Genomic DNA, 19,000 nt, shown 5'->3' with positions numbered 1-19,000 from the left:
GGTTGGATTAGTTTTTGTTATTATTATTATTATTGTTGTTGTTGTTGTTATTATTATTATTATTATTATTATTATTATTATTATTATTATTATTTGATTAATCCATTTACCCACTGTTTTTTCCCCTAAATCAAGGATCACTCTGAGGAAGTAACGAGTTCAGCCTGGGACTCAAAAATCATATATATCAAGCAACAATTTCAAACTGTAAGAAAAATTATTTTTCATTGTTTCAATTTTTCATACCTTGTTTCAACAGTCAAAATCCAGCTGTGGGCTTTCATTTTGGAATGTCTATACATAACATCCGGTGTGCCTCCGAAAGTAAAATCTGGATCTTAATGCGCATGTGCCAGTCTGCAACTGTCGTTCTTATTTTATGTTTATTTCCTGGTTTCTCTTGTCTTCAGATACATAATGAAAGAACAAAAGAAAATAACACGCGTGTATAAGTACAACGCAAAGATTTATAGTTATTTTCAACACTTAGTTATGTGGTCATTTTCTTTTGTAACAATAAAATGTTATAATTCATACTTGTATATTTGTCAGGGTTTTTTTTCCAAGTAAATTAAAAAAGTTAAATTTATTTAAACGTATTCTACCATGTATGCATTTAAAAATTGTCTTTCTGTGTTTTTAATTTCACTCACTCACGGCGGGGGGCGCTTCACTTCCGCTTCCTCTTCCACAGAGCCACCCAGAACTGATTCAGATCAAGACTGAAGATGGTCACATCATATCACAAAATCTCCCTTCTAACCTATTTATAGTAACCCTTGTGATTGAGCCTGGTCCATTCCCTGGTCAGACCAACATGAACAGGCTGTGTGTGTCTGCTGTCCGCGTAGAGTGCTTACAAAGTGCGCAGATGGTTTTATCCGGGTAGGTAACGCTAGCCGTGCACAGCTGCTTTCCGTGGCCCGACCTGCCTGCATCATTCAAGGGACGGTGCTCCTTTAACCCAGCAAAGGTAAACGAGTAAGCCTCTATATGATATCTGGTGACCCAATTCATGTGTCATCGGGGTGCCCTGTCCAGCAGATGGGTAGGCTGTTTACTAGCATCATGCTAATCTGCACCGTTATTAAAGTCAAAAGAACAGAGTCATCCTTAAGTGCATTTAATGTTATGGGTTTTATTACAGTTTCCCACACGGTCTGGACAAATGTGGGCTGCGATTTTGGCGTTTTCAAGTTCATCCACCCATTCATGGGTCTACCAAATTAACTGAAACATGTGTTTACTCATTTTTCCTTAGATTTACTCATTTATCCAACAATTAATCGTCAACTTCTTTTATCCACCCATCCATCTATCCATTTTTTATTTAATCATTCATCTGTGCATTCATTTGTCTGTCATCCATTGTTGTATCATCCATTCATCTATTTACATATTTATCCATCCAGCCATTTGTGCATCTTTGCATCCAAATGGTTGTCCTTGTTGTCTGTCCATCTGTCAATACCTTTATTGAGCTTTCCACCCCTTAATGATGTCATTTCTCCATATGTTTATCCATCTTTGCAGCCAAACATTTATGTCCATTTATTCATCCATCTGTCCAGCAGTCTGCTGTTTTTGCCGATTCCTTATCGGAAGGCTGATATTTATTGCAAACTATTGTATTTAAACTAGACAAATGAACAGAAAACAGGCAGAGAAAATCAAGTTAACATAAGTAAGGAATGACTTGAATTAATGCATATTAACCCTTTACCTCAGAGTATTAGTTTGAGTCTGTCATATGTGTGAACAAATAAATACTTCAAGTCAGATATACCTGGATATTCATTAACCAGGTGCAGCCCTTTGCAAACATTGCCTTTCTTTCTTTGTCCAGATCTTTGTTCTTATCAGTAACATTAGCAATAATCTGTTTGCGAAATGTTATGAGGAATATTACATAATCAAATAGGTTTGTAGAATTAAAAAAACACTGACAAATATTTGTTTTCCTCTTCCCACACTCAGCAACATGAATCTCTTCCGTCTGATATGTCGCCATAAGACGGCTCTGGTCATTGGTACTGTATGCAGTTTTGCCGTTGTCCTTGTCTTCTTGGCCAAATGTACATCAGAAACTCTAAAGCAGGGTCACCTGGATCCTCCGGGCTTTGCTCCTCACACCAAGTCTTTGCAGTTCCGTCAAGACCACCAGAATCCTGTGTCCTCTTCGAAAGACTTGTCAGCATTTCTCGTGGTCCTCATCACAACAGGACCCAAGTACACAGAACGCAGGAGCATTATCCGCAGCACCTGGCTTGCCAAACGTGACTCTGATGTTCTGGCCATGTTCGTGGTTGGAACTCAGGGCCTTTCCAGCGAAGACCTTCAGAATCTGAACACGGAGCAAGGACGGCACAAAGACTTGCTCTTACTGCCTGATCTGCGGGATTCTTATGAGAACCTGACACTAAAGCTGCTGCACATGTACTCCTGGCTGGACCAGAATGTGGACTTTAAGTTTGTCTTCAAAGCGGACGACGACACATTTGCTCGCTTGGACCTCCTTAAAGAGGAGCTGAAGGGGAAAGAGCCAAGCAAGTTGTACTGGGGTTTCTTTTCAGGGAGAGGCCGTGTCAAATCAGCTGGGAAGTGGCGCGAAAGCTCTTGGGACCTCTGTGATTATTACCTGCCCTATGCCCTGGGCGGGGGTTACATTCTCTCTTCAGACCTGGTACGCTACGTGCATCTTAACGCGGGCTACCTCAAGATATGGCAGAGTGAGGACGTGTCACTGGGCGCCTGGCTGGCACCGGTGGATGTTCGGCGGACGCACGACCCGCGCTTCGACACGGAGTACAAGTCGCGAGGTTGCAACAACAAATACCTGGTGACGCACAAGCAGAGTTTGGAGGACATGTTGGAGAAACACCAGACTCTGCAGCGAGATGGGAGGCTCTGCAAAGAGGAGGTCAAGCTGCGGTTATCCTACATTTATGACTGGAGTGTTCCACCCTCACAGTGCTGCCAAAGAAAAGATGGGATTCCATAGTTTCTGTCCTTTGCCTAATAATATATATTTTAATACAAAATGAGGAATGTTCACGTTTTCCATTGGATCGCGATCTGTGTGGACGCTTTTAGAATTGTGCAATTGGTACTAGATGTCAGAAGACAAATAATACTCCAGTTGAAAACTTCATTCTAAACTGTAAAAAAAAACCTTACATTCGTGGAAACACAAATGGATCCAGTGTAGAACTGATAGCACCAGTTATTTGCGTGTTTGTTTGCGTTTTCTCCTTCACATGCACTGCTACCTATAAACCGGAGCTATCTCACCAGCTCTTAGTTGGGCAAGAGGAAAGAACAGCTTTAATCAAGAGCTGGCTCTTGGAGACTTTAAACTGTCTAATTAAGGATAAAAACCTTAAAAACATTGAGCTTCAGTGTTACTTAAATGTCAAGTAAGCAATAGAATAAAACAAGCTCCCCGTCTCTAGGCTTTCTGTTCTTCATTTTATGGAAAGCCATATTTGGACTTAATTATGCGCTTTCCAGCACCATCTGGCATGTAATAAACCACCTTAAAGGTGCCACCTGCATATTATTTAGTGTTGCTGCATACTTCTGAATGACTTATGAATGTCAACAGATGCTCAATAGGAACCACTTGGTGTTCAAAAAGTGTAGTGCAGCCAGGTGTTAGTTAAACATCTGGTCTTGCTTATCAAACTTCTATTGGTGTAGAATTAGTAACGCTGCTCTTAGATTTTTTTTTTTTTATTCGAGTTTTGTTTATTAAGTTTATTTAGTGGGTAGTAGTCACTAAATAACTGCCAGGTGGGGCTCTTAACATTATCTAGTGGTCACCAAATGGAACTGCAAATTGATTATTAATGCCAAAACTGCTTTCTATAATAACACATCATGTAGCTGAGATGAGACAACAAGCTGCATAGAGCTGTGCATACAGACAGAGTGGAGTTGTAAGAAAAACATTTAATTGCAGTTGATATTATTGCAGTCTTCAGTAAAAATGCAATTTCATGTTTTCCTGATAATCCACAGCACAGTACTGTCCTGTTTTGTAGGTTTACTAAGAAGCACTATGGTGGGAAATTTTCTCTCTCATTTAAACTGGGAGGGCTCGAAAAAAAATGCTAATGTTCACTATAGTTTGGAAGTATTTAAACATTTTCAGATCCCTCAGATGTGGTTTCTGTGTTTTTTGTAGATGTGTGATTTTGAAAAAAAAAAAACTTTCAACCAAGCCAAAGGTTGGTTTGAAACTCTCACTATAGTCTAGGCTTGGTTCTCAAGTCTGTTGATTTTGTCTTTGCATATATTAATGTGGTGCAAAGACACCAGTACATGAATTCCCTCTGATTTGTTTTTAGAAACAGACGGGGGTTTTAAACCGAGCTGTTACCTTTTCTGTGTAGTCTCGGACGTTTTCGACCTCAAGTTGTTCGACGTAAGTATTTCCCCAATTTAACTTCTCACTTCCTGAATAAAAGGCCAATGTCAATCCTGTTGCTTTTTTAGTCGTTTACTGCTTGAACCTCGCTGTGATCTCCAGTTTATAACCTCAGTAACTTAAATCTGTATGTGCTTCATCTGCTGAAACGTCTTCGTGGGCAATATTTAAAGTGTCGTCATACATGGAAACCTGGACATTACTCTCCCATATTGTTTATTTCCCTTCTTTTTATATTCTGTGAAAGTAATTTTTTTGTGATTTATTTATTTATTATTAACTTATTCTGTAGCAAACGCAGCACTACAGTTTGGACTTAAGTGCAGTGGACGTTACTTCGGAACATGTTGGACTGAATGAACACAAATAGTGGGTTATGAGAAATTTTCTTTTTTTTTTTTTTAAAACAACTTGTTTATGAACCATGCTACGTAAGGTTTTGTTTTAATGGTGCAAAAGAAAATGTTTGACTATATCTTATTGAAAAGGCCTTCCTCCTCCTTATAGTAAAACTAATGTGAGAATGATATGACAAACACTAGCGGTACAAGAGTTTTTTTTTTTTTGTACTGTCGGGGTCAGTGTATTTATTGTGCTAATCGTGAATGTTTGTTAGCAGCACACCTGGCACTTTTTTCACTTGTTTTGTTTTTGTTTTTTTCTAATTACTTTTAAGTTCCTGTAATGTTTCTTTGTTGGTAATTGTCATTTTTGATGTGACTCTTCACCATAAACTCTCCATTTTCATGTCTGTAATGTCTTAACACTTCGGGAAGTTTATGACACAGATTTGGATGATGGGCTGTAACATCGACTCGCGACCAGATTTGTTGGTTTGATTTTCAGTTTGAAAAATTGTTTTCAGAAAAAAAGAGATCAAAAAGATCCAACTTTGAAGCTTATTTTTAATGGCTCATGTTATGTTTTTGTAAATGTTGCCGTTCCCCTGTCCTCTGCGTTTATTCGTCACTTCTTATGCTTTTCTGATTGCTATCACATGTCTAAATGTTTTATTAAAAAACCCCAAATGTATGCTTGTCATTTCAAATTTACTTTGGTAATTTTGTAAAGAGTTCAATCTTAGTCAGGTGAAGTCCTGTGGACGAAAGTGTCTGCCCTCTAACAGATTTTATTTTGCCACGAGTAGAAGTTACAGATGATGAGCGTCATTTGAATATTAGACTGGGTAAATATGAATAAAATTTTTAAATGATTTAATTTAATTAGCAGAAAAAAATTATCCAAACTAGCCATCAAATTTGTAAAAAAGCAGTTTAAAAGTGGCAATGAGTCTTTTATGTAACTCTGGAGAAATATGTGCCAAGTCTTTTTCACAGAATTCTTGTGATTTAACATTTGAAGGTTTTCATGTATGAAAGGCGTATTTATGGTATTAACCCCAGCACAGCAATTGGATTTTGTTGCATCTTCTTTTTAGTCAGCAGTATTTTTCTGCTTGGCACTCCAACATGGATGCCGTTTATTTTGAATCATAAACGCCGACCTTAACCGAGGCAGATGAAGCATATCGATGTTGTTTTGTGTTCTCTGTGACTTCCTGGATGAGTCATCTTTGACCACTCCCCAGCCACTCCTGGGAAGGTTTGCCACTGTCCCATATATTCCCTGTTTGTTGCTTTTAGAGATAACTCAGCAGTTCTGTCACTCTACCCCTGTTGATATCCTGTCACCCTCCTCTTCTGGCTCACCAAGGTTTTGGTGCTTCATTTGCGCTGTTGCAATGAGACAGTGCTAAGTAGTGATGGGAAGCTTGGCTCTTTTCAGAGCCGGCTCCTGTTGCTGCACTCACTCAAACGACTCATAATTTATTATAATCTGCAGCGTTGAATTTTTGATTTAGCTGGATGTTTTATATGTTAATAAATCTTGTAGCAGTTAGCGTTTTTATTATAAGCCTAACACTTTCCCGAATTTTTACATTTGTTCCATTATGAAAACAAACATTCTTACTTTTGTGTAATAGTTTATTGAAAATGTTATTTTAATTTAACACAAAAACAAATGAACAAAACACTGCTGAGAAATCCACCAAACAGAACCAGAGGAGAACCAGAACCAAACTCGGCAACCAAACGATGTCCCCAATGCAGGTTGGTGTTTAAAAAAATAAAAAATATATCAAAAGCCTCAGCTTAAACGGACCAATGCAGTTTCTCCTTTTTTCACTTGTCATCTTTCCTCTCCTTCAAAGGAGACGAGCAGTAATTCACTAAAGCAACATACTGCTTTGAACAAATTAACAACCTGAGAAATAATCTCATGTTTAAATACTACATCCGTTCTCCCTCAAGGACAATTTACTCTGGCCAGCAGTGTGAATAAGTGTTAATCTAACATAATTATGTGAAACGGTTATGCAGACTTTGAGGATTTCCTGGTTTCAGCCATCTCCTCCCCATTACTATTCCTCAAGAAAACAAAACCTGTCATGGCTATATAGTTAAGTTGCCTTTGTAAAGTCAGACCTTTTTGATTTTTTTTTTTAGGGGTTTTCATCACACAATGTTGTAACAGCATGTTTTAGTCTATCAGCGGTTTACATGACGAGTTGTAATTCTTTATTACACTTCCTAGTGTTACATTTAATTCATTCTACTTTATTTGTTTCGTTGTCTCAAACCCACCCAAAATCTGTTATCTTAATTTTCCCCCATCAAATGTAGAAAAAATCACCTGCAAAGCATTTGTGCTTAGCAGGTGATGCCTAGCAACGGTCCTGTAGCTCAACATACTTCCTGTTGTCAGACAGGTTCAGTCTGTTCACAATCAGGCCTGGCAGAGTAACTCAACTCAAACTCAGTTTCGTTTTATAGTAAAAGAGCTGAATTGCCCTTTGAGTTAAAAATGACAAAGTCATGACTACAATCTACAGCCTACAGGAAACTTTTTCTAGTGCTTGTATAGATTCATATTTATTTGATCACTGCTTTGGCAATAACTGGTTGGATGTATGCGATTCTCAATTGAAATATGTTGTTTCACATAAATAATGATGCTCCTTTTAGATGATAGAAACAAACCACACTGTCACAGTTAGAATGTTTATTTCCCTATTTGCATTAGGAAGAATGTGGAACATGCTTCAGGGATTGTCTCACGCGAACAAACTCTGGCACATTTTTCAGGCCTTCCCTCCACTTCTTCTCCTCCAGCTCAGACTGCAATACAGAAAAAAAAATGTTGTGTGTGTTTTTTAAGGTTTCACAATCCCAGAGAAAATTAATCACTGAACAGTTGCTATTTTCCCCCCTTGGTGTGCTTACATGTTGTATTCTCTGCTGTCTCCTGCGCAGTTTGACCTCTAAGTCGGAGCGAGGTTGGAGAGACAGTTCCGTTTTCTTGAGCTGCTCTCTGTTTTTGCTTTCGAGCACACGTTGCAGCTCTGGCTTCGTTCGCGGCAGCATACCCCTGGAGATGCAACAGATTATTACCAGAGGGCTTGGTCTCTGGAATGAGTCACAAATGCTGCTGAGCGTGTAACACATAAATCAGTGCGGGCACAATGCACAGTACACTCCTTAATTATAGGAACTCAAATTGAAGATTGAAAAAAATGAAATAAATGACTCTTATGGAGTTGGTGACTCCTAACCTATATATGGCAGGTTTTGACATGACTCATATATAGGCTTTTGCTCAGGGCGGCAGTGGTAACGGGGAGGGGGGGGAACACCTGTACCATTTCAAAAATAGAACATATTTATCTGTTAGTTGTTCTTTGAACACGTTTGCTACTGCTTTCATACATGTGCAATCCAATGGGAGTTGGTGCCCTTTTTTACTGCCCCCAGTTAGAGGGGGTTTGCCTTTGATCACACAGATTCCCCAAATGGGGTGAAATGCATGTTTTGTGGCTTCTTTTCTTTTAGGTAAATTGGCTGGACAACTTCCACAACTAGCTCATTATTTCAAAAACTAGAACAGCTTCTATGGCTGGTTGTGTCATGGAAACAGCCATAGGAGAAAGTAGAGGTAAAGCAAGTGGTATAAGGAAGGTCTGAAAACACCATCTGATTTTGATGCTGAGAAAACAACTTGTTTTCTGGTTCAGAGGTGTACACAGAATCAATATAGAAAACAATAAATTCTCATAGTACTTTTTTGTAAAGGCTATTGATTGAGGAGTTAGGGAGTGAGGGGCAAAGCAGTTATGAATCAGACAAGAACTGAGAGTGGTGGGTCAGGGCCTGAGAACAACACTGGCAGAAAATAATTTTATTTTCACTCATAAAGACATATCTGCCATCCTTAAAATGTTCTTTCATTTTTGTTCAATGTTCAAATTGGAGAAATAGACCACTCTGTCACAATATATTTGTAGCTACAGGCATTAAAAATCAATTGCTAATATAAAGTTCTTTGATACTGATCACCTTAAAGTATCATAGAACAAAAAAATATCTTTTCTTTTAATTAATTTGCCAAAAATTATTAGGAGTGAATCACTAGGAATGCCAAACATTGTGACAGCAATCATTTTACAAAAACACACACACACAAAAAAAAGAACAATAGGTGCATTTTCTGCATTTTTTTAAATGGAAGGTTTTAAAAAATGCAGCAAAAGATTATTTCATCTTAAGGCATCTTTATCATTGGTTCCAAAAAATGTAGAAGGTGATATAAGTGCTCAAGTATTAGAAATCCACACTGTTAGAGATTGAACCCATAAAGCTAGTGGACAGTCTTTATCAACATAAGCGGTACTTCTTCATTTTAGAAAAGAAAAACACCTGTTTTAGGGATAATCAGGGATATTCAGATGAGAGTTTGGCCTTTGAGTCGACCTATACCACCTGGACAGAGTGCTTATCTATGTCCACAGCTCCAAGACAGCTGGACAGGGAAAGCCTAAGAGGATTCAATGACTCAAACAAGGAGACAGATAAAATACAGGACTAGCACTGCGACTTGATTTACAACAACTTGATTTATAATATAGAGACAATACAGAAAGCACCTCCTTCTGAAATGACCTAGCCGAAAAGGCACATCAATCTCCTAAAACACTGAACCTGTATTTAATACCACCAAAAAAAGAAAAACAAAGATTCCAGGGAGTCATTGGAAGTCTAAATATCATCTGTTCCCATGTTTTCAGCTCCCTTGTATGTGTTTTTGTGATAATGCTGAAATGACCTGATTGTTGTCAGACAGAAAGCTGTTTCCTCACCGTCTGTGGCAGAATAGGAGCTCCTGATGAAGAGCTCTCCGTTGGACAGAGGCCAGGATGGGATTTATCAGCTTTTGTGGTTTGATGAGGTCATCTTCCTCCTGTTGTTGATTTTCAATCACCTGGTGAGGCGGCCTGATCCAACACTGCGCTCTGTCTGATACGGATAAATTCAACGTCAGTGTGCGTCAGTGTCTGTGCTACACCAGAGCTAACTCTCGGCAAGACAGAAAATGTACGCCATAAATCATGTGATTTATATTATAATGTTGAATTGCAAAACATGGAAAAGCTTAGGCTTTTTCAGTTTACAGATCAAATGTAAACAATGAATCTTACTTGTTTTGGTTCTGAGACCATTTTTTTGTGCTACCTAAAAAAAAAAAAAGGTCAGTTAGAAACTGTTAGGCTCAAATCATACAAATCCACAAAGACAACCATTCCCTCAATCAAGCATGTAAACCATTGAATTAGGTATATGTTTTAAATAAAATGGGTAATTAAATTTATGTTTGATCATAATAACACAGGAAACGATAAATAACTAAGCATGGTTCTTCTAAACACTACAGAAATCCAATTTTTATTAAGTTCATCAACAATTGTTGGATTGTTCAGCATTGTAGAAACAGTTTGTATTATTTTTATTCATCTTATCCATGTCAGAACAATAAAATATGAATTAAAGACCCTTATTCTAAAATTTGTATTTTGCAAATAAGGAAAGAAAAATTGCTGTGATTTTGAAATCATTATGAAATGAAATTGGATATAAAAAACTTCAGCGTAGAGTTGGCTGACTAAATAAATGGTTTTCTATTATTGTGTGTCCGCTACATTTTTGTTAATCAACAATTTAATAGATTTTTGTTATTCAAGATTTTCAAAAAATGTATAGTTAAAAAAAATGAATTATAGGATGATCATTTGATACTACATCTCTGCACAGTAACACAAATGTCATAGAAATTTTAACCCAGAAACAGTTATTAGAACAGCTTAACATTGTTTTCCTTTTTACACTTTTATTTCTTGAGGAAATCTTTTTGCTTCCTAATTATATCATCTAATAGCAGCACATTGATCATAATAAGACAATCTTACCTGCATGTTTTGGTAGAGACGCATTGCTTTGGATAAGGTACTCCGCACAAACGGATGATGCAGGAGAAGCTTTCTCTGCTGTTTGCACACTGTGAGCTGCAGTAGCTGTGAGGTGGATCAGAGCAGCTGTGCCACTCTGTCAAATCTTGTTAAGTGTCTTATGACCCTTTGTTCTACCCCTATTATCATTAGAGGACAAACTTCTGTTGTTTTTGCGCTGCAGCAGGAGCACCATACGCACAGATTAGGATAATGAAACATGATGTCGGGGATAACACCAAAGTCTTTACACAAATGAGCATCTGCTTTGTAGACATATTTATTAAAGGCTATAAGTACTCACATTGTCACATTAAAGTTTACCTTGTTGTTAAATTGCACTTTTCTCTTTACAGTACTGAGATAAAACCTTAGAATTAATAAGTATAAATAACACATGAATGAAAAAGAAAGCTCATAATAAAACATTACTTACAAAAAACACAAAAATTATGCTAAGATACAAATAACTAAAATAAAATCTATTCACTCGCATAAATGAATGAATGATTAAACAAATAAATCTGACATATGTACAATATCATAAAAATCTAGAAAAGTAATAATTACATAAAATCTTATATATGACGAGTATTGTGCACACTGATGTAAATGAAAATATACAAGCAATAAATTAATTAATTAATACATTGGATACAGTACCATGCACTGGTAAATATATGAACATAAAAAAAACAAGACAATTTTTCACATAAAATGTGTTGTTCTTTAATTAAAATCGTATTTTTTGTTGATTGTTTATTAATACCTTATTTGACAATTACATTTACAGTACACCAAAATCAATTATTTCTTCTTCTATCATGCAACATACAGAGTTGTTGAGTATATTTGATGAAGCAGGGAGGATACCCAAAAGCATCATATTTCAGTGCCTGTCTGGTGGCATGAGAAAGAAAAAAAATCCAAATCGATTGAAATAAAACAAAATAAGACCAGACTTGTCAGTTATTTCCATTATTAATGCTAATAATTAACGTTAGTATTAAGCCGTGCCCACGAATTAAACAAGTCATGACTATGATTTCTTTCTGTCCAATGTCACCATACGGGCTCCGTATAATGCTTTTTATTACAAACCTGTGGATTTCAATGAGGTCCTACCAATAATCTCCAGCAGGTGGCAGTAATATCAGTTGGACAACAACAAACGTACAACATAAAGGAAGAGTGTTAGGCAGGAAAACGGAAAAGTCAAACGAGTAACCAGGATGCGACACAGAATACCTTCTCTTTAAACTGTAGGATGGTTTGTTAATTATTAAGAAGAAAACCTCATATAACATAGTCAGAGACCAAATTGCAGCTATGACGAATGGTAAGTGAACTGCTTTATCCGGCAGGTTAACGTGAGGAGAATAGTTTTAAGTTGGCTTAGTTGTGAAGAGCAGAGCTAGTGAAGGCTAGCTGGGCTGTAGACGTGGCCCCTGGTGCTGCTTTCTGTCATGTCATGAAAACCGAAATAAACCCACCATTCATTCTGATACGGACTGATCTGATTGCTTTTTGAAGCGTTACAAATGGACCGTCAAGCTCCTTGACAGTAAAATAAAATTACAATTCGAGTTGTTGGGCTACCAAGTAGTTTGCTAACTAGCATTAGTCGATGAGGCTAACTCTAAACAAATCAGGATGTCCAGGTGAACCTTGGTTGTGAAGTGTGTATTCTTCCTTTTTATGGTTGGTATCTTGTCGGTAGCGGACAGATGTAGACTTAGCCATAAAAATGTTGACATTGCTGGAACTGACCAAAACTGACTAGCAGAAGATTAATTGAACCAGCTTTTGCTACTTTTGCTTTTCAGAAATGGTTAGTCAAGCCTAGCCTGCGTGGGAAAGAATTAACACTTGAATTTAAACATTTACATGGAAGGAGAACATTTAGACAAGCAGCCTGCTCACATTTCCAGGTGCATCTCAATAAATTATATTATCCAAAAACTACAATTATTTCTGTAATTAATTAAAAAAGCGAAAACCAAATATGATCGAAATTCATAACAAAACAACCTATTTGCTTATGATATTACATAATTTTAAAAACTGGATTTTCAGTGAATGAAATAACCTGCGTAATCATAGTAAACACGCTGACGTCATAGTTGTCAAGTTGGAGTCAATATTTTAAGAGCCACCACACAGAGACTTATCCAGGGCGGCAGCTGCAAAATCACGTGTTTAGCGACTCCTGAAGCAGAGATGTCCGAGCCAGGTTACCTGGGCTAAGGCGAAAATAAACAACTACTGTTCAAATAATTTTTCATATGGAAATAAATTTTACATTCTATTCGGAGATCAAGATCCCAGAGTCTGAAAGGAAGAAGGAGGAGGCACAAAGTTGATGTTGTCGTAATGGTGAAAAAAGGCATATGTAAAATTACGCACGGTGTTACCTGTAGTTTTACAGAAGTTCTCTTATTTATTTGTATTAAATTAATGGCCTAGTTTACATCTGAGTAACGGTTTGTAATGTTTGCTCTCTTTTGCAGTGTACTCCTTAGACGGCATCCTTGTATTTGGGCTGCTGTTCATCTGCACTTGTGCATACCTCAAAAAGGTACCACGTCTCAACAGCTGGTTGCTGTCAGAGAAGAAAGGAGTGTGGGGCGTCTTCTACAAAGGTAAACAAAGTAAAATACCCCAACAGAATAATAATTCAACATATTGCACTTATTTTAAAAAATGAAATCATCATAGTGTTTTAGATATTGTTGGAGAGTTTTGCTGTGCAGAAATAATGCCATATTTTGTCATTAATAGAGGAAATGTTTGTGCAATTCATGCCCAACTTTGTCATTATAGAGCTTAGCAAATAATACAACTGGGAAAACTTAAAAAAATTCCAATTAGACCAGTATGTGTGTCATTGTCACAGAGTAACTTTATTTTTATTCTGCATTTAACTTACTAGATTTTCCAAAACATTTGACATAGTTAGTAAATAGTGAGATAAGCACTCATTTATCCAGTTTATACCAACAAATTACCAAAATGCCGACATGTACTGACACTCATTTCTGAAACGCCTGCAACCCTAACGAGATAGGCCTATCTGTGGTTTGTTCGGGTGGGTGACTATCTCTTTATGGTGGTCATTGGGCTCTGACATTAAAGTTGAACTAAAATGTTTCTGTTTCTTGAGACACTTTGTTGCTAATTTGGAGGCGTGCCATCCAGGATCGTTGTCCATTTGGAAGACCCAATTTGTGCCTGAGCTTTAACACACTCTTATGTCTGTAATGTTGCTTTACTAATTTAGTGTAATGCTCTTTCTCCATGATGTCATGTATTTTGTGAAGTGCACCAGTCGCTCCTGCAGTAAATGCACAACTTGATGCTGCCACCACTGTACTCCTCAGTGGGATGGTGTTCACAGGCTTCTCTGTTTTTCCCTTAAATGTAACAATGGTTTTTATAGCCAAACATACTTCAATTTTAATTTCATCAGATCACAGGACATGTCTTCAAAAATCAGAGTCCTTGTCCCTAAATCCATTTGCAGAAAGTAAAAAAACAAACTTTAATGCATTACTTCACCCCATTTTGGTACATGATTCATTTAATTGCAAATGAAACTCTCTTACCTGATTCAGCGAGCTTCTTCACAAGGTCTTCATCTATTATTTTGGGATTCACACACTTATTTAACCCCAGCCACATTCATCTCTTGCTCCTATCTGGTATGAAGGATGGACATTCCTGCTGTGTTTGCAAAATAATTGTGGGAACAGAACAGCGTGACACTTTAGGGAATCTTGTACACAAGATATCTGTTTCAGTTAAAGTATATATCAGCAAAGGAAGCAGAGTGTTCAGGTGTTGCCCTAAAATACATCTTTCCTGTGCTGTATCTATGCATCACTGACATGTAATCTTCTTCCTCCAATATCTCATTCTCAGCTGCAATAATTGGGACAAGGCTTCACATCGCTGTGGCGATTTCCTGCTTGATCATGGCCTTTTATGTCATCTTCCTGAAATGATAGTCACCTTGGACTGGACAGACTGAGTGGCTGCTGACTGAGAACGGACTCATCTCTGTGGTCCTGTCTCAATCCTCGCCATGGGGGCTGCCTCGAAGTGACAGACAAAACCCCTGCTGGGCTTCTGGACCCTTGTAAATATCAAGCCAGTGCTGCCCCCTTCTGGAGACTAGGCATATAACTCTTCCCTGAATATGTATGCACTACAGTGATGGAGGATATTGTGAATCTACAAATCCTACAATTGAGAGAGCCTGCTGGTTCTCTTGATTTCATTCTGTCGTTGGGTTGTATTATTTGTCTTAATTAAGACACTCACATGATTATTATTAATACTGTACTTTAAAACAGCAGAATGAAGGGTGAAATCTTCATACACTTTACCTGTGTACAATTTAAAATTTGCCACACTGTACATATAAAAAAATAAATAAATAATAGAAATCCAATGATTAATTCCACTTGCTCCCAGTTATGCTGTTGTTTATGTATTGCTTTTCCTAGCACCGGTGGAGGGAAAGATAAAGCTAATATATAAATATGTCCTTGTCTACACTATTTTAAAAAAAAATTGCTTTTAATCTTGTACATTTTCTTACTAGCGCCTCTTATGTTTGGCATCTCCTAAACATGTTTCAGGTTTGAAGGACACTTTTTGTACAAGTTTATGTTCCGTTTGTTCGATCGTCACCACAGACGCTTTTCCACATTTTGTCTTGTTACAATCAAAAATATCATTGTGCTTTACTGGAATTATATGTGAAGTACTGAAACAATGTAGTTCATATTTGTGAAGCAGAAGGAAAATGATGCATGCTTTTCAAATAAAAGAAAAAACAAAAATGTGGTGAGCATTTGAATTCAGATCCCCTAAGTCGATACTACTAGAACTGTTTGTGCTGCACACAAACAGTTTCATGTTTTCTTTGCTGTATATTTACCAGTTTGCAATTCACATTTTTGTTAAACTACTTAAATTCAATTAAGGATCTGGACTTTATGGTTCTGGCTCAGTTAAAAATCTCCAAAATACTTTTGTACCTTTTTGTTTCTAGGACTGATTTCTATATAGAATAATCTTAAGAACAGAACCTTACTAGTTCCTTCTACCTGCTGGAGAACAAAATTCCTACAGCATGATGCTGCCACCACCATTGTTCCATGTGATTCAGGATGATGTACATTGTTCATTTTGTTACAAATTACATTTCTCATCTTGTTATAAACTGCTACACAACTTTATCCCCAACCTGTCTGCTGTGTTCCTTGGTCTTTGTGAAGCCTTTTCTTCTAAAAAATGTTCTTTAGCAAACCTCTGAGGTCTCCACAGAACAGATCAGGTGTAATGAGTACTGATCTATTTGTATGTTTTAAAATTTTCTGACTGAAATTAAATCACACATGTGAGATTTGGATTAGTGAAAGGAGATATTGAAACAAAATTTTCTTTCTCTTTACAATTGGGTGCTAGATTATGACCCATGCAGTCCCTTTATAATTTACACTAAGCATGTATTAATGTGATGAAAGGGGTTGAGATCAATTCAAGATCTATCACTAATCTACCAAATTTGCAGATTGCCACAGAAGAACTCCAAATGAAAATGAAACAAATGCTAAATTAGCTACATTTAATTTGCCTGAAGATGTAAAAGCAATGCCAAACTGGTTCTGTGATCATGCCAATTTATTCATTTGCTATTAATCAGATTTCATTATTTGTACTATTAAAATGCGTTGTTTTGGAGAATTCAATGATGTTTTGATAAAGAAAAAATTTAAACAGTCTCTGCTTCTTGTGTTTGAAAAACACATTGTATTCCTCAAGTGTTAGTACCCATGAAGCAGAACTCAACATACACGTGTCTGCATGTTTCAGATTGTCAACTTGTTTCAAAATAGCTCACAGCCATTGTGGTCAGCGTTTTTCTCAAAACAATACATTGTTTTGGTGCTTTCACTTTCACCCCCAAACCTTCATGCACGTTGCAGAAACTCCCTGTAGAATTTCCCATCTTAATAGTTTTACCCCCTTCAAGCATCGAGGTGGGCTCTACATGCTGCTACTGGCTTTAAGTTGACTTCCAGTCAGTTTAACTTAGCGTATTTTTGATTTATATAATTTACCTTTTCAATTTCATCTAGTGTATTTATGAGTGCGACACATGCTTTCTTATTAATGTTTTTGAACAAACAGTAGCAAAAATAGTGTACATGCAAAAGCTAAGTAGATCACCAAGTTGTCCCTTCACCTTCTTTTCTTCAGAACAGTTTTTATGAATGAAGTAATTGAACATCATGTTCATTACAGGCTTTTTAGTGGCAATAGCAGTTATGAGTTGAAGCATTGCCATTGGGCTTGTATTGCAAAATGTGTTAACCTCAAAGGATAAGAGATGGAATACAAGTGTGCTCTTTATAAATAAGATAAAGATCAAAAGCTATTAATATGCTTCCTGTCCTAATACAGAGCCTCCAGATCCAATATCTATTGTGCATATAAAACTAAACAATTTATATGCATGTCTATGTATCTAAAATCTTTGACATTTACTGCCACGTCATCTTCTTTAATAAATATGGTGTGACAAATTTTGAAAATGCCAAGGAAATGTGTTTTTTGTAAAATCTACCTCCTTGAGCATGTCAGTTGACAAAATGCACAGTTTTGTGCTTGACCCACTCATCTTTTGGTAAATATGTCTGTCTTTACAGAATCAAGCCAGCAAATAGCAGATATTAAAATGTTGTCCTGCAGTCGTTTAAAACATGGACATACTGTAGATCAAAGCATTATTCAAGCTTTAAAATAGTCCAATTCAAATTAAGACCATGATCAAATTGATAATCAAGCAAAACTTGAAAACTGTTCAACGCTGTTGCTCTTCCTCCAGACTGACCGAGATTGAGCAATTTTTTCTTGCATAAAAAAATGGTCTGTAGATATACAAAGTAGGTGGGGACAGAAACAAAAGTTGTACAGATCTAACTGTAAAAGGGCTGAATACAGTCATTGTGTTTTTATTCATATGAATGTTTCTTCCTCCTTATTGAGAAGACCAGACTTATCATGCTGCCATGCATTTGTAACAGATTCATGCAATTTGACCTGCTGTTGCATCTTGGATAAATATTTTGGATAGATATATTTAAACTATAGAAGGAAAATGCTTGTTTTTTACTGGAATAGCTTACTGAGGTAATTCCCATAGTTGTGTTTCAAGCATTTTGTCATATTGTATTAGGGTTCTGTTAAAAAATATGGTTGAAGATCCCAGAATTAAAACAGAATTTGGTAAAAGTGCCCTTTCCTATTTTGCTTTGCTTCTATAAGATATGTTTAGAGACAATTCCTTCTCTTCATATTTTTCTCTCTTCAATGCTTGAAAGAGACATGATATTCCATCCAGCATTTTCTTGCTGAAGAATTATGTTGGCATGGGTCTGTTTTTGGTGATAACTTGAGGTTTTTTCTCTTATTATTTCTTTTTAACATTACTGATTATGTTTTTGAAATTGTGCAGTGACCTTGACCAGGATTCCCTACAGGAAGAGAATCTGTGTCTCAGTGGGACCTTGCTGGAACAACAACAATCCATCTGTACCCGCTCCCCTTCCACAGTTGCAGGATGGCTGGTGCTGATCTTCAGTGGTCATGAGGAAAGAGGTGGAATACACACTGGACATGTCACCAGTCCATTACAGGGCAACACAAAGACACACAGGACAAACAATCATGCACACACACACACACACCCACACACACACACGCACCCACACCCACATTAACACAATGTGTGTTAATGTGTGTCTCAATTGTTTTTAGACTATGGGAAAGCTGGAGTACCCAGGGTACTACAACAACAGCAACTACTACTGCTACTACTAACAATAAAAATAATACAAATAACAATAATTAGTCATGTATTACTACATACAATCACAATAAAGTACACATGTCTTGGTTATAATATGTCAATATGTGAAAAATGCTCCAGGTATTACTCTACAAGGCAGTACGTAGTCCAAATTGTGTCTTTTTTAAAAACCAGCTCTACAAGATTTGTTTTTCTTAATTTAAACCATATAGTAACCAAGTTTGGTTGTAATTAATATACATTTTCAAAGTATGCCTCATCCTAGCATGTTTTATTCTTATCAGAGGCTACACAAGTAAAAATATCTAACTATTGACAGAGGGGGATTCCCGCCCCAGGGGATATCCCCAAG

General features: G+C 36.9%; 3 protein-coding genes across 3 annotated transcripts; 2 read left to right on the top strand and 1 right to left on the bottom strand.

Annotated features, from left to right (window-relative positions):
- The first annotated feature begins 683 nt into the window (after nt 1-683).
- On the top strand, nt 684-5,461 carry b3galt6 (beta-1,3-galactosyltransferase 6). Its single transcript, XM_023353410.1, has 2 exons — nt 684-973; nt 1,978-5,461. The coding sequence occupies exon 2, from the start codon at nt 1,982-1,984 to the stop codon at nt 2,999-3,001; it is 1,020 nt and encodes a 339-aa protein (XP_023209178.1). The 5' UTR covers nt 684-973; nt 1,978-1,981; the 3' UTR covers nt 3,002-5,461.
- A 2,048-nt stretch (nt 5,462-7,509) lies between these two features.
- On the bottom strand, nt 7,510-10,795 carry LOC102218089 (protein FAM107B-like). The gene is made up of 5 exons (XM_005798015.2): nt 10,728-10,795; nt 9,963-9,996; nt 9,624-9,780; nt 7,714-7,858; nt 7,510-7,608 (listed from the first exon to the last, which is right to left on the bottom strand). Exons 1-5 carry the CDS (start codon nt 10,749-10,751, stop codon nt 7,510-7,512), a joined length of 459 nt encoding a protein of 152 aa, XP_005798072.1. The 5' UTR covers nt 10,752-10,795.
- A 1,163-nt stretch (nt 10,796-11,958) lies between these two features.
- Nucleotides 11,959-16,019, top strand: tmem167b (transmembrane protein 167B). The gene is made up of 3 exons (XM_005797980.3): nt 11,959-12,105; nt 13,277-13,408; nt 14,688-16,019. The coding sequence occupies exons 1-3, from the start codon at nt 12,096-12,098 to the stop codon at nt 14,768-14,770; spliced, it is 225 nt and encodes a 74-aa protein (XP_005798037.1). The 5' UTR covers nt 11,959-12,095; the 3' UTR covers nt 14,771-16,019.
- The last annotated feature ends 2,981 nt before the right edge of the window (nt 16,020-19,000 follow it).

Source organism: Xiphophorus maculatus, chromosome 20 (assembly GCF_002775205.1).
Source record: "Xiphophorus maculatus strain JP 163 A chromosome 20, X_maculatus-5.0-male, whole genome shotgun sequence".
Taxonomy (NCBI): Eukaryota; Metazoa; Chordata; class Actinopteri; order Cyprinodontiformes; family Poeciliidae; genus Xiphophorus; species Xiphophorus maculatus.
The sequence above is the reverse complement of the archived record's forward strand: the minus strand, read 5'-3'. Positions and strand labels throughout refer to the sequence as shown.